The sequence below is a fragment of the Pelophylax lessonae genome, assembly GCF_965119305.1.
Source record: "Pelophylax lessonae genome assembly, chromosome: 4".
Classification (NCBI taxonomy): Eukaryota; Metazoa; Chordata; class Amphibia; order Anura; family Ranidae; genus Pelophylax; species Pelophylax lessonae.
The window spans coordinates 430,390,888-430,416,483 of record NC_138771.1 but is presented as its reverse complement, the minus strand read 5'-3'; the positions used below and the strand labels follow the sequence as shown (position 1 = coordinate 430,416,483).

At 37.8% G+C, this 25,596-nt stretch overlaps 1 protein-coding gene across 18 annotated transcripts in view; it reads right to left on the bottom strand.

Moving 5' to 3' along the window:
• LOC309553369 (protocadherin gamma-C5-like) overlaps positions 1–25,596 on the bottom strand; it is a 764,755-nt gene that overhangs the window by 264,612 nt on the left and 474,547 nt on the right. Inside the window, exon 1 of one of the 18 annotated variants that reach the window (XM_082254489.1) lies at positions 14,423–17,035. The exons of 14 other annotated variants lie outside the window; for them this stretch is intronic. In XM_082254489.1, coding sequence (XP_082110615.1) covers positions 14,423–16,870 — 2,448 coding nt within the window. In that variant the 5' untranslated portion in view covers positions 16,871–17,035. Of the gene's footprint in view, positions 1–7,345; positions 9,816–14,422; positions 17,036–25,596 lie in introns of those variants that run through there. 3 more of the 18 variants (XM_082254527.1, XM_082254492.1, XM_082254531.1) reach the window with 3 other exon arrangements.

Here is a 25,596-nt window from a genome sequence, read left to right as displayed (position 1 = left end):
TCCTTGCACAGTCCTGACTTCTCCTGTATGTTTAGACACCTGGAATAGTGAAGGACTAGCAGGGTCAATTAGGTTAAAGGCCAGCCAGGCATTGTGACCAGAGTCCAGATCCACTGCTGTCAATTTTGTCACCAGATATCCAGCACTTGTAGATTTCGGGATCCTCTCTTGGACAATAAGATCTTCAGAGTGTTCCGGATACAGCAAGGTGGGGGAGTTGTCATTTGCATCCAATATGAATATAAAGACAGGGGCAGTAGAAAATAACTTTGGAGATCCAGAATCTTCTACTTTTATTGTGATTTGTAGAGTCTGAATGTGCTCATAGTCAAAGGAACGCTGAGCATATATATCACCATTATTAGAATTAATGTAAACAAAAGAAGATAAAGAGAAGCCATCAATCTCACTTTCCACTATAGAGTAAACCAGATCAGAATTAACTCCCTCATCTGTATCAAGAGCAGCTACAGTGCATAGTAGTGTCCCTGGGTTACTGTTTTCATTAATGAAGGCATTATAGGTAGATTGTGTAAATGTTGGTGCATTATCATTAACATCAGAAACTCTGAGAATGACAGTTGTCTTACTAGACAGAGATGGAGACCCTAAATCAGAAGCTGTCAGCTCAACAGTATATTGGGAAATATTTTCTCTATCCAGACTGCCATCAGTGACCAACAAATAACGATTTTTATTAGTTCTAATTTTAAATGGCATGGTGGGGGACAGATCCATTTTAATCTCTCCATTTTTCCCAGAATCTTTGTCTTGCACATTAATAAATCCCACAACAGTTCCAGTAGGTGCATTTTCTGGAATCTCAGGTATCACTGACGCAAATACAATTTCAGGATAGTTGTCATTTACATCTTCTATTTTTATATGTACCACACAGTCACCTTCTAATTTAGGAAGTCCTTTGTCTACAGCTTTGACAGATAATTCATGAAAAACTATTTCTTCATAATCCACAGATCCGTTAACATAAATTTCTCCATTCTGACTATTTAAAACAAATAGTTTCCTTGCAGATTTAGATGTGTGGCTATCAAAAGAATATTCAATTTCTGCATTTGCACCCTCATCCAGATCTGTGGCATTTAATTTTAATATAACAGTATTTAATGGGAGATTTTCCTTTATGGTAATTTTATAACTCGATTGCTCAAACATCGGTGGATTATCATTAATATCTAGCACTGTAATTGTGATATGACAGGATCCAGATCTAGCTGGTTCTCCACCATCTATAGCAGTAAGAATAAGATTGTGTTGTTGTTTTTCTTCCCTATCCAACACCTTCTCTAATATTAGCTGAGGGATGAGAGTTCCATCTACACGATTCTTCACAGATAATGAGAAAAAGGGATCTTTGCTTAATATATACTGACTTACACCATTAACACCTACATCTAGATCTTCTGCAATCTCCAAGGCAAATCTAGCACCTGGACTTGCAAATATTTCTGTGATCTCAATATTATGTTGATTAATTAGAAAAGTGGGTGAATTATCATTAACATCCTGAATTTCTATTTCTAAATTGAAAAGCTCTATGGGATTTTCAGCAACCACCTCTAAATTCAGCACACAGCTCACACTGGATCCACAAAGGATCTCTCTATCATTTCTGTCTTTAACAGTCAAGCCTCCATTTTCCTTATTTACAGTAAAATAATTTTGGTATTTCTCAGATGATAAATGCAATCTGCGCTGAGCAATCTCTGCACGTTTTATTCCCAGATCCTGAGCTACATTTCCTATCCATGTCCCTGGATCAGACTCCTCCACAATAGAATAACGAAGCTGCCCAGAGACCCAGCCCCAGCTACAAAGGAGAAGGGAGAAAGCTACTTGCCATTTCCAACACAGACAGCAGTTTCTGATGTCCATATCTTAAGATAGGTCCTTGATATATGTTGCACCATAGATCCTTTGTAATCCAAAATGCATGAAGTTTACAGATTTGGCTTTCCAGACCTAAGTAATGATCTATCCATGAATAAAAAAAAATCCATGGGATTCTCTTATGAGCACAGCAGCAGCTCTTCTTTGTGCTTGAGGGAAAAGAAGGGAGGGAGAATCACTGAGCCAGGGGGAGGAGAGTGCAGAGCTAGCTATAGACGTTTCTGTGTTGTAACTGCTGTGATCAAATGGATGGCAAGCCTGCCCTCTTCTGGTCATTGCATTTAATTTCATCCTAAGCAAGATTATTATTATCCCAGCTAAAAAGAATTGTTTAGAAGAATACCAAAAACACAAACTCATTTTTTTTTTTTTAACTGAGCTAGATAAATAATATTTTTGAATTATAATAAACAACGCAGACATCTTACTATTACTTGAGATAAACATTATTTCCATTAAATCTGGCAAAACAAAAAATGTAGGAAAAAAAAGTGAAAGTTGTATAGCTTTCAGTTAATACAATTTTATCTGGTGAAGGTTAGGGGAAAAGCAAAAACTTAAAAGCAACCCCTACATACAATACATAGCTTCTTTTTATTTATTTATTTATGTATTTATTATTAGGATTTCACCAATTTTGTTGAGTAAAAAGAATCCCCTCTCTGTGATCTATACACATCGGAAGGATTTAAGCAACCTCTGTTGCAGATTCATAATCAAGAAAGGAGAGAGCGGCGCCAGCTTAGTATAGTACAGGTTTATTTAACACTGTTAAAATTGGTGACTCACTGTCCGAGGTTGGGTGAGACCGGTACACAAAGACTGTTAGGGTCATCCATCCTCCTCTTCCAGGATAGTGGTCATAGGAGAAGGTGGTGAGGTTCCAGAGGTATAGCCGAGCCGCTGTGGGGCTGCTAGTTGTCACTGGCCGCGGCGGAGCATGCACAACAGGGCTCCGGCTGCCGACTTCTGATCCCTGATGACATCACTTCCTGGCAGGAGAAAAATAGGGGTTGCACGCGTTCGGAGCATCCGTGCTCCTTCGTCAGGCATCTGACGAATGCCTGACGAAGGAGCACGGATGCTCCGAACGCGTGCAACCCCTATTTTTCTCCTGCCAGGAAGTGATGTCATCAGGGATCAGAAGTCGGCAGCCGGAGCCCTGTTGTGCATGCTCCGCCGCGGCCAGTGACAACTAGCAGCCCCACAGCAGCTCGGCTATACCTCTGGAACCTCACCACCTTCTCCTATGACCACTATCCTGGAAGAGGAAGATGGATGACCCTAACAGTCTTTGTGTACCGGTCTCACCCAACCTCGGACAGTGAGTCACCAATTTTAACAGTGTTAAATAAACCTTTACTATACTAAGCTGGCGCCGCTCTCTCCTTTCTTGCATCTCTCAGGGCTTCTCCACGCTTCAGCCGGCTGCCGCGGACTATAGCTTCCCTACAGTACCAAACTTTGTTCCCCCCCCCACGCAGCCCCATAACCCCCCCCCCTCCCATCAACCCACATTCCTTGTACCATCTTGGGATATTAGAAGTGCGCCATGAAACCCCCCACTTTCATGTCTCCGCAGATTCATAATCTTCTCTGTTCCGAAGAAGCAGGTGTTGGTTTTGCCCTGTCTTTTCTCCAACCAATTTTTAAATTATAGGGTTTTCTGTCATTGGAACCAGGTGAGCAAATTTCTGTGCTCTTTTTAAGAAAAGTGCAATGTTTACATCCCTTTAGGAGAACACAGGCCTTAAACACAAAATCATCAAAAATGCCTAAAACTTGACTTGTACGTTATTGCAGACACTATAATGGAGATGAAATTCCTGGGACCATTGGGTACAGTAACAGTATTAATGCACCTTAGTTTCCCAAGAGTTGGTGATATCACTCTATTGGAATTGGTATTGCAATGCAAATAATATGATGGGTATCAGAATCCTTACCTGGCTGATTACAGGAATAAATTAAGAAAAAGTATACAACAGTACACCAAGTTTATTGGAGCTGCTGATTTTACAGATGTCATATCTTTCTGGTGAGTGGCTTGAGTCACAACGGTAAAGTGTAATCAAAGCCAACTATTCTTTTTATTACTTTGTTTATAGTAAAACAAAAAGGTAAAACCTATTTGGGGAGATTTCCTTTCATCTTTTCTCCGTCAGGCATAAGTGGATGTGAGAGAAACTCTCTCCAAAGAGAGGGAAGTGCCCTAGTAGACAGTTGTCGTTGGAGCAAGTGTTCCTATTGCAAGGTTTTGCCTCTATTAAAGTATATAAAGGTTTACATGGGTGGGGGGTTGTGGTGCGCCTCAAAGGTGTGCAAAAAATCGTTTTAAGGTGCTCGTGTATAAATAAATATTAAATAAATTATTTCAGATGTATATAAATTATCTATTTCTGTAGTATCTCTGACTATCTTTTATGGTTCATTTACTGTATGTAGATATTATATCCAATACAGTTAAGTAGTTTTATTGCTGTGCTTCTTTTAAGTGGTGTATAAAAAAGTGCCCCGTGCTTGGTGAAAAGAATAATACATTTTTTACCAAGCACGGGGCACTTTTTTATACACCACTAAAAAGAAGCACAGCAATAAAACTACTTAACTGTATTGGATATAATATCTATATAAATGAACCACAAAAGATAGTCATAGATACTACAGAAATAGATAATTTATATACATCTGAAATAATTTATTTAATATTTATTTATACACAAGCACCTTAAAATGATTTTTTGCACACCTTTGAGGCGCACCACAACCCCCCACCCATTTAATATTCACAACTGTTTTATAGTACCAGTTCTCGTGGTGCAGCATTAAGGTAATAAGCAGAATCCACGATAGCGCAGGGACCATAACATATATATAAAGGTTTACAGATAAGAAGATGGAGTTTCTGGAGTCAGCAGTGACACACAGAGCATTATTTGAATGTGCACTGTGTTATTTGGTGGACTTTACATTTATTTTTTCTTGTATCATTCACTGTGTATGTTTATAATTTATGATTGGATGTACACATTTATAGGAATTTGTGTAAATTGGTGAACAAAGATAGTACTGCAAAATTTTCACAATCTTTGCCATATTTGCACTATTTATATCACAGCAGCTGGGGCTTAAATGCTCATTTATTTTTTTATGTTTTTATTATTGTTGTACATGTTAGTAACATTTTAAGATGTTGGTTTAAAACATTACACACATATGTTTGGATTGTGAGAGTACAGATTATATTATATATGAAACAATTGCAGAGAAATTGGGATGTTAAATAAATATTAAGAACCTACTGTTTTCAGCTAGACTAAACATACAACCACAATAACTATATAGCACTAATAAAAAGGAAGCAAAACCTGTATACCTAAGGACAGCACAGGATTAAAGTATAACATAGCCCTGACTGATATCTGGTTTACTGTAGGACAATTAAGGTTGTATCTGGCTACCTGAAAATTCACTGGGCCCTGGGCCCTAGGCTCCTGCCTGGGTTGCCTTGTGGATAATCTGGTTGGTTCCATGTAAGGGCCATCATTAGTTGCCTACTCTGTATACTGCATATATATATATATATATATATATATATATAATGTTTACTTTTTTAATTTCTTTTAATTTGATTGGAAGATAATACACTTGCTGATTCTGTGTAAGATTTCTGCTAGGGTATATCAGACTCTAAAAAAAACCTCTACACTTGTCCATAAATGACATGAGCATTTAAATCTCATTTTTAAACACGATGCAATGTAAGCACATATATTTTTCTTTAAAGTGTAAGAAAAATTGGAATAAGTGTTCTATTATGTTGCATGATAGAAATACTTACAAATTCCCCCACAAACTGTAGTAGAAAAATAAATTCTTTTACAAAACGTATAAAAAAATAACATGTTTCCTTTGTTCATAAAAAAAATAGAACATAAAGCATATACCACCAATGCAAAGAACAAAATTACTAAATGATCATAGTCAACATATTATAACCTCTCTAACTAAATGCATTGTTGAAACTATAACCATATATATATATATATAAATATAGGAAACATGCCAGTGGTAAGTTCACATTGTTAGTGACACATGATACACTACACATACAGTATTAGGGGGCAGGTATCCAGGCAGCATGTTGGCATTAAATGCACCTTGCATTTACTGATTCATAAAAAAAAAAAAGCATATTCAGGTGACTGCTGGAAAATGTAAGCAGCAGTATGAGCAACGTCAATGCTTACCTAAAGATTCTGATTTACTAATGGAATATAAATTGTGTGACTACTTCAATTATCCAGTCATGTGCAGATGAAATAAGTAAACGGGGATTTTCTTTTCCCATGTTATTGAAGTAAAACTTATTGTGTGAGCAGACTCACATTTTTCAGTAAATCAGCCTAAAAGTGTCTTTCATGAACTCCAATGGACTCTTTGATTAGTGAAAAGTATTATGATAGGTATTCGGAGGTCTCTATTAGGAGGGTTCAAATAAGATGTTTCAGTAAAAAACCATTGGAAGATTGCAGGTATGTTATCCTTAATGTTTCAATCAAACTTTCCCCCAAGTAATCAATCATACACATGCGCACTTGCTAGAAATTAAATTTACAGGGACAATTTCTGGTTGCTTAAAGTCTTTGTCTCACAAATAATAAAAAAAAAAAAAAACAACACATTCAGTATATCTTTGCAATGCACGTACATGTCCCCATGGTTTATCAGTCTGGAAGGATAAACAGGTGTTTTCTCCATTCATGAGAAATATGAATGTATTACAAAGATGTAACAAATATGTTTTGTTTTTTTTAACTTTGCCCAGGCGAAAAGAAGTGTTAAAACATCTGATCCCCACTGTCTCAAACAGCTTTTACCACTGAGCTGATCTACTAAAAGAAACAATAAATCATTAGACGATTCACTCTAATTATCTACGCCATGTTAAAGTGGTTTTTAAGGCTGATGTTGTTTTCAGTGTGCAGTGCCCCTCCCACCCCCCCCCCCCCCCTCCCACTTATACTCACCTTAGCCCATTCCCAATCCAGAAATGTGTACGAGAGTCGGGGCTCTTCCAGGTTTCTCCCTCCTCATTGGCTGAGATGTAGCAGAAGTAGCCTTTGGCTCCCGCTGCTGACAATCACAGCCAGTGAAGAGGGAGCAGGGGCAGAGCTGAGCTGTGCTCTCTGTGTTTTATAGATCAGTCAGTTACAAGTACAACAAGAGCAACTATAAAAAAAAGAGTAAAGAATTTTACATTCAGTATTTTAGTACATAAGAAATTATCTATTTTTAAAAATAATGTATTTTGTTTGGATCCATCAAACAGCGTGCCTTTCGTAAGATATCAGTGTCCTTAGCAAAACCTGTTCATTGTCAAAGATCCTGAGAATGCATTTCAATTAATCTATAGGTTTAAAAAACAACTCACCTTGCTGGGATCATTCAGACAGCTTGTATCGGATGTGCTATCATTGTCTTTAACTAGTTCCCGTAACTGGGGAAAATCCAGAGACTGCAGAAAAGCTGAATCCCGCTGTTGTGGGGCTGGGGGCACATTAGTCTGGTAACATTGTCCTTGTACTCCTGGAGGAACCATCCTGACCTCCATATATTTTAGGGTTCCATCTGTGTTCAGGAAAAGAGCTGGCTGATACTGATCCATGTATGATTTAGATTCAGATCCACTCAGATAGCAGCAAGTGCTGTAACCATAACTTTCCTTTCTCAGGCATCTCACTAACAATATAATGAATGTTACAAGGGACACCAAACTGATAGCCACAAGAGAAACAATTAAATATAAAGTCATATCTGATGGTGGCTTGGAATTTCTGTGGAAATCTCCAGATTCGGGTCTTTCTACTACAATTTCATCTGCTATCATGACAAGTACTGTGACAGTGGTAGATAATTGGGGATCCCCATGATCACTGATAGAAATGACTAGTTGCTGCTCTGTATTTTCTGAGTCATGAAATCCTCGTACAGTCCTGACCTCTCCTGTATGTTTAGATACTTGGAAGAGAGAAGAACTGCTGAGGTCATTGACGTTAAAGGCCAACCAGGCATTGTGACCAGAGTCCAGATCCACTGCAGTCAGCTTTGTCACCAGATATCCAGCACTTGGAGATTTTGGGATCTTCTCTTGGACAATGAGATCCTCAGAGTGTTCTGGATACAGTAGGGTGGGGGAGTTGTCATTTGCATCCAATATGAATATAAAGACAGGAACAGTAGAAAATAACTTTGGAGATCCAGAATCTTCTACTTTTATGGTGATTTGTAGAGTCTGAATGTGCTCATAGTCAAAGGAACGCTGAGCAAATATATCTCCATTATTAGAACTGATATAAACAAAAGAGGATACAGAGGTTCCATCTATCTGGGTCTCAACTATAGAATATACCAGATCAGAGTTAACCCCCTCATCTTCATCAGTAGCAGACACTGTACATAGCAGAGTCCCTGGGTCACTGTTTTCCTTAATGAAGGCATTGTAGGTAGATTGTGTAAATGTCGGAGCGTTATCATTAACATCAGAAACCCTGAGAATAACAGTCATCTTAGCAGACAGTGCTGGAGATCCTAAATCAGTAGCTGTCAGCTCAATAATGTATTGGGTTATTTTTTCTCTATCCAGGTTCCCATCAGTGACAAGTGAAAAACGATTTTTAACTGCGCTGATCCTAAAGGGTAATTGTGGTGACATATCCAATAGTATTTCACCATTTTTTCCTGAATCCCTATCTTTTACTTTAATTATGCCTACAGTTGTTCCTAGTGGTATATTTTCTGGAATTTCATTCAATAAAGATGAGAAGGAAATTTCTGGGGCATTATCATTGGCATCTTCAATTTCGATCTGAACTAGACAATTCCCTATCAGTCTGGGTAATCCTTTATCTTCTGCTTTTATTGACAATTCATGAAAATTTAACTCTTCATAATCCACATATCCTTTGATAATGATTTCTCCAGTATTCTGGTTCAAATCAAACAACTGCCTTGCGGATTTTGAAGTGTGACTGCCAAAATAATACAGAATATCCCCATTTGCCCCTTCATCCAGATCTGTTGCATTTAATGACAATACAATACTATTTAAAGGGAGATTTTCCTTAAGTTTGATTTTATACACTGGCTGATCAAAGACCGGTGGATTGTCATTGATATCTAACACTAATATTCTGATATGACAGGATCCTGATCTAGCAGGTTCTCCTCCATCTATAGCAGTGAGAATAAGATTATGTTCTTGCTTCTCCTCTCTATCTAACACCTTCTCTAATATCAGCTCAGGGATAAGAGTGCCATCCTTACGATTCTTTACAGACAATGAGAAATAAGGATCTGTGTTTAATATGTACTGACTAACACCATTAACACCAACATCTAAATCGTTTGCTATTTCTAAGGCAAACTGAGCACCAGGACTTGTCCAGAATTCAGTAATTTCAACAACATCATTATCAAGCATAAATATGGGAGAATTATCATTAATATCCTGAATCTCTATGTCTAGATTGAGAAGCTGTAAAGGATTTTCAGCAACCAACTCTAAATGCAGCACACAGCTTACACTGGACCCACATAGGATCTCTCTATCAATCCTATCATTAATAATCAAGCCTCCATTTTCTTTATTTACAGTAAAATATTTTTGGTATTTCTCAGATGATAAATGTAATCTGCGCTGAGCAATCTCTGCACGTTTTATGCCCAGATCCTGAGCTACATTTCCTACCCATGTCCCTGGATCAGACTCCTCCACAATAGAATAACGAAGCTGCCCAGAGACCCAGCCCCAGCTACAAAGGAGAAGGGAGAAAGCTACTTGCCATTTCCAACACAGACAGCAGTCTCTGATGTCCATATCTTACAATGTTTCCTTGGTGTTTGATTGAACATAGATCCTGTGTAATCCACAATGCTTGTAGTTGTCAAATTCTCTTCCTAATATTGAAAAAATAATCCACCCAGAGAAAAACATATCCACGGCATTGTCTTTACTGTACAGCAGCTCCTCTTTGTGTGTGAGGAAAGAAGGGAGGGTGAATCACTGAGCCAGGGGGAGGAGAGTGCAGGCTTAGCCTGAATAGATCTAGCTGCAAACAGCACATGCCAAACCTGCCCTCTTCTGGCCAATATTTTGATTTTTTATAACAATTTAATGCAAGGAAATCTAACAACAAATTACACGTTCTGGTTTTAAGGAAAGTAATAAAAATGTTGTATTATGCATAGAGTTCTATTATGATGACACAATTACCAGATGCCCATAATCAAGATTATATTTGTGTTTTAATGAAAAAAAAGTTAAATTATCAAATCTAATATAATGTTTAGATAAGGATACACTATGCATTAAAAACATAACTTTTAAGTCCTAAATGTATTGCTATACAGTTTTTTTAATGTGGAAATTTTAAGAAGAGCTTAATAATATGTTTAAATTCTTTGAGTGTCTAATCTTGTGCTTTATTATATTCCATTTTTTTTCCTGTATATTATTAGTGCAATAATCATTAATAGTGCAAAAAGATTTACTTCATGATTATCACAAAGTTTCATCTAATATGATATGTAAATATAAAACAATGACACTGACAAGTGACAATTATGATAGTTAGAAAAAGTGTATCGCTAATAAAAAACATAAAATAAATGATAACAATGAATCTTCAACCAAACAGGTAGAAGGAAAATGCCAGAAGAGATTATAGTGAATAAAGTCCCAAAAGGCAATCAAAATAGTGGTAAAAAAGTGAAATTAACGTGATGGCAATCCTTTCTGTGACACCCAGGGATTTGTGTAGATGGGGACACCACAGTGTGTAAGTAAGGGAAGCAGCTTACCAAAGCGCCATGGCTACTCAAATTAATGAGAAAGCCTCACCAAGCAAAGAGATGTTTCACAATAACCTCACAGAATCCAGGGATACTCATGAAATTCAGAAACACAAGTAGACAACAAGAGCTTGCAGTGTTTATTGAATATGAGGAACGGACCCTTTTATGGCATTATCCACTTTTCAGCGCAGAAACACCCCTTTATTATTATTAAGTGACAATTATGCCTAGCAAGGAATTTGAGGGCTGACAAGTGACTTTGACTCCTGACAGGTAATGCTGGAATTGATCATTGTTTTCTTGATACTGAAGTTGGAAGAAAGAAATTAACATCATGTTATGTACCAATTTAAAAATGTTTAAAGTATCTGTACATAAAACTATAATATATATTTTATATTGCTATCAGGCTTATATAATCTACTACACAGGATCCCCTAGGTTGAAAGAAAGAAGACAGCAATTAGAGCTGTGATTTTTTTTTTATTATTTCTTAAAATATATATTTATATAAATAATATATATATACATTTATAAAATACTTGAAAATGGGATACCCCTATTCCAAAATAAAATCCTAAAATATTCCCAGTAATAACACTGGTAATAAAATTCCACCATCACAGAGAACACACTGCCCCAGATAAATGTTTTCACTGTAAGTGAAAATATTCACTGGTGTGAACTTTCTGAAAGTTTTACACATTCCTCTTAGTGTGATTACTGTCCTCGTTTTTGTAGATCAGAGAAATCAACTCATCACTTGGGTTGGGATGGTTTAAACGGAATGAATGCATGTTCCTATGACAAGCAAGAGCAGTTTGGTCCCGGGACATCCTGCCTTATTCTCAGTGAAGTTGTTTGTGACATGCAGCACGTCTAGGTAGCCTACTGTACTTGCACAGTTTGTACCCATGCTTGCAAACTTTACATTTGATTTTGGTTATTTATACTCATTTTACTTGGATGGATCACTGTCCTCCATTTTTTTTTTTTGCAGATTGCCAATTCTCATGTTTTTTTTTTTCATTTCTCCCACCCTTTTTGCACTATAACCTTATTAATCATATGGGCATCATTTACACAGATTTATCAGCCTAAAACTAAACATGCCTACAGAAAGGAAGAGCACAGTAATGAGCTCATTTATGTGCTTTTGCTGTTTATTTGTCCAATCAGTATACTGTAGTAAATTATATGAGAGTGACAGCAAGATAAAGTAAAGTATATACTATAGTTTCATGTAAAGATAATTCAGCACCAATTCACACCAGAACATGGTTCGGGAAACCTGCATTTGGTGCACATTTCCCTCACCAAGATCAAAATTTACTACACTTGTGATCTGCAGGGGGTGTCAGCGGTAACTTAACAACATTCCAAACTCAGGTTACAAACACAGTGCGCATGCCCGGACTGGATTGCATGGTACTGAAGTACTATGCAACCTGGTTGCTGTGCCTTTAATAAGGTAGTCCATGCGTGCATTCAAATGAATGGGCTGAAATTGCACTGTGACAAGATTGCATGTGAATCACACAGGAATGCACAGTGTGTTCCTGTGCAATTTATGGTTTAAACTGGCCCTTAAGGATTGTTTTAAATTACAACTTGATAAAATTGGACGTTTAATATTTTTGTGAGTAAGTAGTACTTCAGCAGCTGTTTTTTCCAATAGTCACCCTTCTGATGGGAATGTGTCATGATTTACCTGGGGGATTGTGCTTGAATTTACCTGTATGTTTAAGCTAGGACACACATGTGGAATGATAATATATAAATATAATATAATGTGTTCTGAAGTTCAACTTAAAGAGACCCTGTAGCCATTTATTTCAACAAAAATATTCCCATAATATAATAATATATATGGATTCATGTATTTTATGAATGTTAATTCCCTGTGTGACGGAAGTGTAGGTAAGACAGAACGCACATGGAGAGCAGGAGTGCCAACAAAGCCTTTTATTGAACGGTAGCGGGTATGTTCACAAAGAAAGGGGCCAAACAAAGGTGCCCAGGGTCAGACCCAACGTGGGTAGGACAGAGTTCCAGATAGCAGGGGTAGTCCATAACAGGGGGCTCCCGATAGAACGGGCAAAGTCCTGGCCAGCAAGGGATTGGGCCACACACGGATCAGGGCAAACAATGAAGTGACAAAGTCCAGGCAGAGTTCTGGTAGGCCCAGGGTTAATCCACTCACCAGAAGGAAGGTCCAGGGTTAATCCACACTCCAGATTGTAGAAAAGGACAAGGTAATTCCAAACTCCAGGTTGGCTGTAGGATTGAAGAGGCCCACAGGAACCAGTAGGGGATTCCGTGTTCTCTGGCCACAGCTCAGAGACACACACAGTCTTCCAAACAGATGAACAACACACAGGAGAGACTCTCACTCAGCTAAATATGTTAGGACTTGTGTCCCAGCAGGTGGGCCAGGCAACTCCCAGCCTGGCGTCCAGTAACCCAGCAACCAGCCCCGCCCCCCTCTATTTGAGCCCACACAAGGAATGTGTTCATTGTCCACAGTGAGCATGAAGGCAGAGAAGCAGACATTCAGGCACCTTGCTGGGGAGGGGAGAGGGACAGCACAGTGGGGGGGGGGGGGGGGCAGGCAAAGGAGTGAGCAGCCAGGGGGGAGAGAAGAATCCCATGCTGGGGAAGATGGCAAAGTACTGGGGGTGCAGAAGAGAGGAAAAGAAGGGGGGGAAGTAGGGCCCATGACATCCTGTAAAAGCCTTCCTTGTATAGACATCTGAAAGGCCTGAGACTGCTACTGTACATCACCTTCTTGAATTTGATGTCAGCATACTTTCACTTAATTATACTCAATGCATGCATTCCTTACCTGGCAGCTACATTAAAAATGTTAGAGGTGGTGGAGCTGGTCAGCACAGAGAGTAATTTGGCACTCCTAGAAGAAGAGAGGGCTACGACATATGTACTTTGTTTATATTAGCAATTAGAAGACTGGCAGGCTGCCAGGCCACTGCTGGAAGGGGGATCAGGGCGTCTCTAGAGGAAGTGAAAGCTAAGACACTTCTGCTGCAACGTTTGAAGATAAATTGCTCCAAAGGGGCTGCAGCTACACAGGTAAATGAGGGCTTGTTTTAAATTGTATTTGCTAAAATCAATACCATAGGTGTGCGCAGCCTATTGCATTGGGGTGTGCACCCCAAAGTTTAAATACACATGCATGTGTTTGCCTACATGTATATGGCCCCGGTACATTACTCTCCCTGCTGGCAAAGTGAAATAGAAGTGTGTGGCACTTCTCTTATGGCAGAGCATGTCCGAGGGAGATCTTTCCCATCTCCTCACTGGCAAACAGAGCGATAATGCTAATGTGCCCTAGGTGATTAGGGTGCGCCTAGGCACACCCGGCACACCCTGTGCGCACGCCTATGATCAATACCCATACGTGCTTCACATTTCTTCTTTAAAGATGTAAGTTATGTCAGGTTTGCTTCAAATATATTAAAATAAAATGTAAAAACTTTAAAGATGCATTTTAACTTTCACATGTTCAAGCAGTTGTTAACTAAACAAGATCCACCTCTAATTCCCCCATGAAAAAAAAAAAATTATAAAAACATAAATTCTGCCATAATACACATAATTGACAGGTTAGTCAATTTAGATTTAAATTATAACTCACCTTTGTTGGATCATTCAGACAGCTTGTATCTGATGTGCTATCATTGTCTTTAACTAGTTCCCGTAACTGAGGAAAATCCAGAGCCTGAAAAAAAGCGGAATCCCGCTGTTGTGGGGCTGGGGGCACATTAGTCTGGTAACATTGTCCTTGCCCTCCTGGAGGAACCATCCTGACCTCCATATATTTTAGGGTTCCATCATTGTTTAGGAAAAGAGCCGGCTGATACTGATCCATGTATGGTTTGGTTTCAGATCCACTAAGATAACAGCAGCTACTGCTATAACCATAACTTTCCTTCCTTAGACATTTCACTAACAATATAATGAATGTGATAAGGGAAACTAAACTGATAGCTACAAGAGAAACAATTAAATATAAAGTCATATCTGATGGTGGTTTGGCATTTGTGAGAAAATCCCCAGTTTTGGGTCTTTCCATTACAACATTATCGGCTATACTGACAAGAACTGTAACAGTTGTAGATAATTTCGGGTCCCCATGATCATTAATAGAGATGACAATTTGCTGCTCTGTATTTTCTATTTCCTGATATCCTTGCACAGTCCTGACTTCTCCTGTATGTTTAGAAACTTGGAACAGTGAAGAACTGCTGGGGTCTAATATGTTAAAGGCCAACCAGGCATTGTGACCAGAGTCCAGATCCACTGCAGTCAGTTTTGTCACCAGATATCCAGCACTTGTAGATTTTGGGATCCTCTCTTGGATAATGAGATCCTCAGAGTGTTCTGGATAAAGCAGGGTGGGGGAGTTGTCATTTGCATCCAAAATGAATATAAAGACAGGGACAGTAGAAAATAACTTTGGAAATCCAGAATCTTCAACTTTCACTGTGATTTGTAGAGTCTGAATGTGCTCATAGTCAAAGGAACGCTGAGCATATATATCCCCAGTTTTAGAATTGATATAAACAAAAGAGGATACAGAAGATCCATCTATCTGGGTCTCTACTATAGAGTAAACCAGATCAGAGTTCACCCCCTCATCTGCATCAGTGGCAGACACTGTACATAGAAGAGTCCCTGGGTCACTGTTTTCCTTTATGAAAGCATTATAAGCAGACTGTAAAAATATTGGTGCATTATCATTCACATCAGAAACCCTGAGAATAACATTTGTCTTACTGGACAGAGCTGGAGACCCTAAATCAGTAGCTATCAGCTCTATAGTATATTCTGAAATTTTTTCTCTATCCAGAATCCCATCAGTGACCAGTGAGTAACGGTTCTTAATAGTTCTGATTTTAAATGGAATATTGGGAGATAATTCTAAATGAATCTCCCCATTTTTTCCAGAATCCTTGTCTCCCACATTAATAAATCCCACAGACGTTCCCAGGGGTGAATTTTCAGGTATCTCATTGGCTATAGAAGCAAAAGAAATCTCTGGATAATTGTCATTTAAATCTTCTACTTCTATTTGAACCAGACAGTCACCTTCCAGTTTAGGAAGCCCCTTATCTACTGCTTTTATAGATAATTCATGAAAAATAATGTCTTCATAATCCACTGTCCCGTTAATATAAATTTCTCCATTTAGACCATTTAAAACAAATATTTTTTTAGCAGACTTATATGTGTGACTGTCAAAGAAATATTCAATTTCTCCATTTGCACCGTCATCTAGATCTGTTGCGTTTAATTTTAGTATTACTGTGTTTAGAGACAGATTTTCCCTCAGTCTGATTTTATATATTGATTGATCAAAAACTGGTGGATTATCATTAATATCTAACACTTTTATTATTATATGACAGGATCCTGATCTAGCCGGTTCTCCACCATCTATAGCAGTAAGAATAAGATTGTGTTCTTGTTTTTCCTCCCTATCTAACATCTTCTCTAATATCAGCTGAGGAATGAGAGTGCCATCCTTATGATTCTTTACAGATAATGAGAAAAATGAATTTTTACTTAAGGTATACTGACTTACGCCATTGACACCTACATCTAAATCCTCTGCGATTTCCAACGCAAACCTAGCACCAGGGCTTGTTACTAATTCTGTAATTTCAATAATATGTTCATTCATCAAAAATGTAGGTGAATTATCATTGATATCTTGAAGCTCTATGTCTAGATTAAAGAGCTCTAAAGGATTTTCAGCAACCACCTCTAATCGAAACACACAGTTCACAATGGATCCACAAAGGATCTCTCTATCAACCCTGTCATTAACAGTCAAGCCTCCATTTTCCTTATTTACAGTAAAATATTTTTGGTATTTCTCAGATGATAAATGCAATCTGCGCTGAGCAATCTCTGCACGTTTTATGCCCAGATCCTGAGCTACATTTCCTACCCATGTCCCTGGATCAGACTCCTCCACAATAGAATAACGAAGCTGCCCAGAGACCCAGCCCCAGCTACAAAGGAGAAGGGAGAAAGCTACTTGCCATTTCCAGCACAGACAGCAGTCTCTGATGTCCATATCTTAAAATATATCCTTGATAATTGCAGTATCATAGATCCAATTTAATCCAAATTGTCTTTAGTTTATAGATTCCTCTTTCCAGTCCTAAATAATAGTACATCCATGAACAAAACATCCATGCAATTCTCTTATGAGAACAGCAGCAGCCGAAGCTCTTTGTGTATGAGGGAAAAGATGGGAGGGAGAATCACTGAGCCAGGGGGAGGAGAATGCAACACTAGACTTGGAAGATTCTGTGCTGTAGCTGCTGTTAACAAATGGATGTTAAGCCTGCCCTCTTCTGGTCATTGCTTCTAATTGCATCTCTAGAAAGATCATTTGGGTAGAAATGTTTTTCAGAATGCTACAAAAAAAAAATATCCCCTTCATTTCATATCTAAGCTAAATATGTAATGATGATTTAATGAAAAATATTTAATGATGATTTAATGATAAATATTTAATGATGAATATGACGATGATTTAATGATAAATATGTATAATGATAAATATGATAATAATAATATTAATAATAAAAATCATCATCGTCATAATTATTATGATGGTTATTATTATTATTTAAATTACATCTGGGGAGTTTAAATTATAAGAACATTTGAACATTTTATCAGTTATTACATTCTTTTTTTAATAAAGGTTAGGGCGAAAAGAGGAAAAAATTTAGGGCAGCACAACTACAGTTATGTTGAGTATTACATTGCAAGGATTTTAGCAACCTTTGTTATAGAACTATATATATATATATATATGTTGTGTGTTCTTTGTTGGGGTTTTTTTTCCACTATGTCCTTTTTCCCAACTGATTTCTGAATAGGAGGGTCTCTCTTTTTTTAACCATCTGAGCAAATTCCAGTGTTATTAAAAAAAAAAAAATGTGTACCTCCTTTACGAATGCACAGGCCTTTGGTAGGATCTCACCAACAATTAAACTCCTTTTTCAGAAGATACCTAAAATGTAACTTGCTGGGAGCATTCTGTACAGCAACAGTACTGAATGCACTCAGGTTGCTGTGCTTTTAATTCAAAATGTGACTTTCTTAAAAGTTGGTGACAATACTCTATTGGGATGTGTGTTGTAAAATAGGAGATGGCCATCTGAATCCCTATCTAACCGATTACAGAAAAAAAGATTTAAGAAAATAAGTGTGGACAGAGCAAGAGAGCAGATACATGATACCTAGTGCATTAGTAGTGCAAGTTTTATATTCATCATTTCTGGTGAGTAACTTGAGTGCCAGAGTGGAGCTCACAACAGAAAGTGAGGGAAATTCTCGCTTTTACCTTACCTAAGGTACAGTATATAAGAATACACAGATAAGATGAATGTGCACTGTGCATTTTGGTGGACTGTACATATTGTATTATTATTTTATGCACTGTGTGTGTTGATAAATTATGAGTAGATGTACACTTTTTTACGGGGATTTGTGTAAAGTGGTTTGACAGAGCTAGCACTGTGTAATCTTCACCACTTTTGTCACATTTGCATTATTTATATCACAACAATATCACAACAGCTGGAAATAAGAGATAATACAAAACATACAGATTATTGATTATTGATCTACTGTTTTCAAACAAAGTAAACAGGCAGGCTTACAGGAAACCATAATAACTATATAGCACTAATAAAAAGGATGAAAATGTTGTATATGTAAGATTAGAGATGGACTGAAGAAGAATATATCCGCTATGCAAGGTTGCCCCCATCCCTTCATCTATTTTATTTATTTTTTGTTACTGCTGAAGAGTTAGGATTTGGCCATCTGGAAATTTACTGGGCCTTAGGCTCCTGCCTAGGTTACCTTGGAGATAATATGGCTCAGTGGAAGGACCATAGTTGGCTGTCTACTTACTGTATCACATTTACAAGCACATCTATAAAGTAAAAAACACAAAAACACAAATGTAGGTTGTATAACCACACAGTCTCACCATGTGATAACACGTCTTAAAGGGATTATAAATGTTTGCAGTTTTTTTCTTCTTAAATAGCAAACATGTTATACTTACCTGCTCTGTGCAATGTTTTTCTCTCAGAGCAGCCCCTATTCTCCCCTTTTTGGGTCCCCGCCATGCTCCCCTCATCAGTGCTGCTGTGCGAGCCAATGAGGAGAGAGAGAGAGAGACAAGGGAGAGCTGCTGCTCTCATGCACAGCACTGGATATAGATGGGGCTCAGGTAATTATAAGGGGGGCTGGGGTGGCTGCACCCAGAAGGTCTTTTACCCTAACGCATCGAATGAATTAGGTAAAAAGCCTTCTACCTTTAAATTTCAGTGAGTCCATAACAATGAACAAAAGTCCATAAGTTGGGTCAAAAACAGGCAGAAATCAATCTCTGGAATACAACAGAAGTACACAAGAGGGTGCCAACTAAGTGCAGTATTAATAATAACTTTTAATGCAGCAGATAAATGTACACATACAGCCACATAAAATCACTTTTCAGTACAGTAATAGACGTTAAAGGGATTGTTCACCCAAGTGAGGCATGTAAGCAGCACTTAGCATGGATAGAGAAGCCATGAAGCCGCTTGTTAGCTGAGGCAGGAAGTCATGGAGAATCAGATCTGGTTTGACAGAGGATCCTATTGGGGCTCCAAAATACATTACTTTGATTACAGGCCATTCCCTGAAGTGACATCACTTCCAGTTCTGCGCTACACAGTGGTTCCTGATTACTTATTGCCTTGGCTAACAAGCAGCTTCATGGCTTCTTCATCCACACTGAATGCTGCTGCTAACCTGCCTCTCTTGGGTGAACAATCCCAGTAACAGTTACTATAATGACAAGCACTTTTCTGTGGATTTATATGAGTTTACATTTGGCTTCTGCATTAAAAGTTATTATTAATACTACATTTAGTTGGTGCCCCCTTGTGGACATCTATAAAAATGAATTTCTTTAAGGCCCAATCCAAGACATTTTTTTAACTGCGAATATACAGTAATAATATATTGATAGAACCTCTTTCAAGTTTTTATTTCCATCTGTTTATCAATTATGAGAGCTTCCCTTATATGTTGACAGACAAATAAGGAACAGTAACAGAGGAAAAACATTTATTATTTGAAGTGGGTATGTGTTTGAGCATCTTTCCTGTCCTTGTGCCACTGGGTTAAAAAGATAGCTAAAAATCCTGACAGTTCTTCCTACTCTGCTCAAAGCTCAAAAAACAAGTTTTGGCTGAAGCAGGGCTTTTTAAAATCTATACTGTCCCCTCTATGACAGGCATGATAGGTTGGCTTTCTTTAACCGCTTAAGCCCCGGAGGATTTGGCTGCTTAATGACCAGGCCCTATTTTGCGATTCGGCACTGCGTGACTTTAATGGATAATTGCGCGGTTGTGCGACACTGTACCCAAATTAAATTGATGTCCTTTTTTCCCACAAACATAGCTTTCTCTTGGTGGTATTTGATCACCTGTGCGATTTTTATTTTTTGCATTATAAACAAAAAAATAGCGACAATTTTGAAAAAATAACAATATTTTTCACATTTTTTATATGAAATTCTCAAAAAAAATTTAAAAATCTAAATTTTTTAACATTTTTGGCCAATTTGTTTTCTGCTACATATTTTTGGTAAAAAAATCGCAATAAGCATATTTTGATTGGTTTGTGCAAAAGTTATTGCGTTTACTAACTACGGGAAAGATTTATGACATTTTTATTGTTTTTTTTTAAACTAGTAATGTCGGCGATCTGCAATTTTTTTTGCGGGACTGCAACATTGTGGCGGACAGATTGGACCCCTGACTGACATTTTTGACACTTTTGGCGGAACCAGTGACATTACTACAGTAATCAGTGCTATAAATATGCACTGTTACTGTAAAAATGACACTGGCAGGGAAGGGGTTAACTTTATTGGTGATCAAGGGGTTATGTGTGTCCCTAGGGGCATGATTCTAACTGTTAGGGGGCATGGCTAGTGAAGTAATCACAGAGACATACGATCCTACATAGCAGGATCACATAGCCTCTGTCAATACTTCAGGAAGAATGACAGACGGCTGTGTTTACATCAGCCGTCTGTCTTTCTTCCTCTCCTGAGGGAGATCACAAGTGGCTGGTGGATATCGGACGCGCAGCCTAGGCAGGGAACAAGCGGGGGCAGGAGCGCGGTGGCGCGTGCTCGCCCCCTACAGGCTCATGGGCGAGCGACGTACCCCTATGTCACTATGCCTGTAGGGGGCTGACTGCCGCAGTATATAGTCGTGCGGCGGTCGACAAGTAGTTAATTGGTTTGTGGAGACACATAAAATTAAAATGATAAACATGCATTGGTGACATTTGCAAGAAAAAACAAAAACTAAAATTGTCCCTTTTTCCTTTGTTTTATCTTGTGTATTTCTTGTGTTTTCTTTGTGAAGCGCTTTGAGAAGATACCTTTAAAGGTGCTATATAAAATAAAGTTTATTATTATTATTATTATTATTATTATTACTACTGTATTAAAATGTATGCATTGGAAAATGTATATTTACAATGTTACCGAAGTGCATTTATTTTGTACATACTGAACCCACTGAGAAATCTGGGTGAATGAAAAAGAACAAAGGTTGGAACTCACACCTAGGTTTAAAAAGCACCTAGTAACATGGGACAAAGGTCTACATGTACTTTGTTCCATAAAGTTAAGAACTGTAAAAATGTATAGCTATAGATCTTTTTTTTTTTAAACAAACAAATTAACAAGTAACTAATCGTACAAATGTGCAGCTGCTAATATTTTAATTTGCAAGGGCAATTTCTGCTGGACTAAAAAGTATGCCTGACTAAGATAAAAAAAAAAAAAAAAACACACATCAAGTACATCAAGTACACTAAGTTCAAGGTTAAAATTTATGGCAAAATTTATGATTTTTTGGCCATTTCTCCAAGAATATGATGAATGATAACACAAAAGCTTTTCCTTCACTCATGGTTAGTGTTTGGCTGAAGCCATTTATTATCAATCAACTGTGTTTACTCTTTTTAAATCTTAAAACTGAAACTACCCAAATGACCCTGACCATTTTCAAAAGTTTACATACCCTGGTGATACCCTGGTGATTTTGGCTTGATAAAATGCGCACAAAATGACACAAAGGGGTTTAAACGTCTATTAAAGGTAACTATCCTCACCTGTGATCTGTTTGCTTTTAATTAGTGTACATGTGTATAAAAGGTCAATGAGTTTCTGGACTCCTGACAGACCCTTGCATCTTTCCTCCACTGCTGCACTGATGTTTCTGGATTCTGAGTCATGGGGAAAGTAAAAGAATTGTCAAAGGATCTGCGGGAAAAGGCAGTTAAACTGTATAAAACAGGAAAGGGATATAAAAAGATATCCAAGGAATTGAGAATGCCAATCAGCAGTGTTCCAACTCTAATCAAGAAGTGGAAAATGAGGGGTTCTGTTGAAACCAAACCACGGTCAGGTGGACCAACTAAGATTTCAGCCACAACTGCCAGGAAAATTGTTTGGGATGCAAAGAAAGACCCACAAATAACTTCAACTGAAATATCGGACTCTCTGAAAACGTGTGGTGTGGCTGTTTCAAGATGCACAATAAGGAGGCACTTGAAGAAAGATGGGCTGCATAGTCAAGTCACCAGAAAAAAGCCATTACTATGCAAATGCCATAAAGTATCCCACTTATAATACACCATACAGCACAGAGACAATCCTCAAACCTTCTGGCACAAAGTCATTTGGAGTGATGAGACCAAAATTTAGCTTTTTGGCCACAACCAAAAATGCTACATTTGGAGAGGAGTCAACAAGGCCTAAGATGCACCATTCCTACTGGGAAACACAGATGTGGATTGCTGATGTTTTGGGGATGTGTTAGCTACAAAGGCACAGGAAATTTGGTCAGAATTGATGGCAAAATTAATGCATTATGTTATCAAAAAATTCCGGAGGAAAATTTGCATTCATCAGCCAGGAAGCTGCGCATTGGACGTACTTGGACATTCCAAAATGACAATTATCCTAAACACAAGGCTGAGTTGTCCTGTCATTGGCTACAGCAGAATAAAGTGAAGGTTCTGGAGTGGCCATCCCAGTCTCCTGACCTCAATATCATTGAGCCACTCTGGGGAGATCTCAAACGTGCAGGTCAGGGCAATACACAGTATTAGGAACTGGGGTATGTAAACTTTTGATCAGGGTCAATTGGGTAGTTTCTGTTTTCATTATGATTTAAAAAGATTAAACACAGTTGATTGATAATAAATGGCTTCAGCCAACCACTAACCATGAGTGAAAAGTTTTTGTGTTATCGTTCAAATTCTCTGAAAAATGGCCAAGAAATCATAAATTCTGCCAAAAATTAAGTAAAACTGTATATATCTATTTATATATATAGATATATACTGTTTATATCTCATCCTATGATACCACTTGACCTGACTGGGACAGTGCCAAATGTTAGAACTTGCATTGCTATAACCAGCATTTCACAGTTTCTCTTCTACATGCTGTGATCACATGCCATTTGGCATTCTTTCTATGCAAGAGAAAACAAAAACTCTTGTGCTGCCACAAATCAACACAATAATACAAAAAAAAAAAAAAAAACAAGAGCTGCTGCAAACACCTAAATGTGTTCCCACATCCAAATACCTAACAACATGAATAATAAATAGTGTTGCGCTACTCAAATTCTAAATAAATCTAAATGTACCACCCGATTCTTCAAAACTCATAACATAGGTAAACACACTGCAGAACGCTTTCTTCAAAGACCCATAACATACTACAGAGCTCAAATCCAAAGTAATAAAGTAAAGTGTAAATAGTGCAAAATAACCCCAATATGCAATAACATAAATTAAACTGAATAAAAAAATTCCAAAAAGTTTTGAATATAAAAAGTAAACATAAAATGTGCCATGAATTATAAAGCGCCACCAATAGTAGTCCAAAATGTCAGTATCAGTCCACAGTTACTTTCACGTCTTTAGAAATGCACAATATAATGTCACACATTTTAATTCCACAAATATCCACCTGTGCTGACAAAGCACACGGTTAGGTAATCTTTCCCGTGTTACATTTCACTGACAGGTGCTCCACCATCACACAGACTGCATGATCAACTCAGGGTATGACCCATAAAATACTGTATATACATCAACAGCAGTTGATTCAATAATGCTGAGATCTATTCCACCCGGATAAGATGTCTTGTACCCAAAGGTTTAGTTTGCCGGTCTCTTTAAGAGTCTCCTTTTGCTCCCAGTGGTTAAGGTCCTCAGGCTCCAGGGGATGTCACTTCCGGTCCAAAACCAAAAACCAGAGGTTGCAAGTAAACAAATCCTGAATATATTCTAAAATATGTTGCTGAGTCCCTTTTGACTCTTAGATTATGTGAGTGCATTTTATGTCTGTTTTTTTTATTATTATTATTATTTTATTACACTTGTTGCACTATGAGCAACCATTCCTTTAAGTAAGGCCCCAAACAACTGAAAGCAGAAGAAGACTCTTAAAGGGACCTGCACAAAAACCTCTGAGTATTAGACATATTATCTGCGTGGTGGGGGAGATTCCAGCATTTTTAAATCAAGCGCTATTGACCAATATAGTTTATGGGTCATGCCCTAAGGTGATCATGCAGCCTATGTGGTGTTGCAGCACCTGTCAGTAGAATGTAGCATGGGCAAGATTACCTAACTGTGTTCTTTGTCAGTACAGGTGGACATGTGCGAAAATAAGATTCGTGACATTATTTTGTGCTGAAGACTTGAAAGTAAAGTGGACTGATATCGACATTTTAGACAATTATTGGTGGCACATTATAATTCATGGAACATTTTATATTTACTGTGAAAAATATTTAGCAATTTTTATTTATTTTAATTTATGTTATTGCATAGTGGGGTTATTTTGCAATATTTACACCTTATATTAGCACTTTGGATTTAAGCTCTGCAGGGTGTTTACTTATGTTTTTAATCCTTGGAGAAATAGCTCTGTAGTGTGTTTACCTATGTTATGAGTTTTGAAGAAACAGAAATGTGGTTCAGTTAGATGTAATGAGAATTTGAGTAGCACAACACTATTTATAATTCATGTTGTTAGGTATTCTTTCTATTCGAAATTTAGATAAGAACATATCAGAATTCTAATGTCACTTTCTGCGAAAACTATTCTTCCTGCCAGTGACCCAAGACCATAGTCTTAGGTTAAGTACCTACGAAAAATAAGACTAAAACCAGATAGGAGGAACTTGTTATAGAGGAACTGGGGATCCAAATAACTATACAATAAGAGCAACTATAAAAAAAAAAAAAAAAGAAACATGAATTTTATCTTAAGAATGTTGGGTAAACAACAAAAGATCTATCGTAAAAATAACATACAGTATCTTAACTGTGCAAAAATCCTGAGAATGGATTTCAGATGAGGAAATGAGCAGAAAACATGCTATAGGTTAAAAAAAGAACTCACCTTGCTGGGATCATTCAGACAGTTTGTATCTGATGTACTATCATTGTCTTTAACTAGTTCCCGTAACTGGGGAAAATCCAGAGCCTGCAGAAAAGCTGAATCCCGCTGCTGTGGGGCAGGGGGCACACTAGTTTGGTAACATTGTCCTTGTCCTCCTGGAGGAACCATCCTGACCTCCATGTATTTTAGGGTTCCATCTGTGTTCAGATAAAGCGCCGGCTGATACTGATCCATGTATGATTTTGATTCAGATCCACTAAGATAACAGCAGCTGC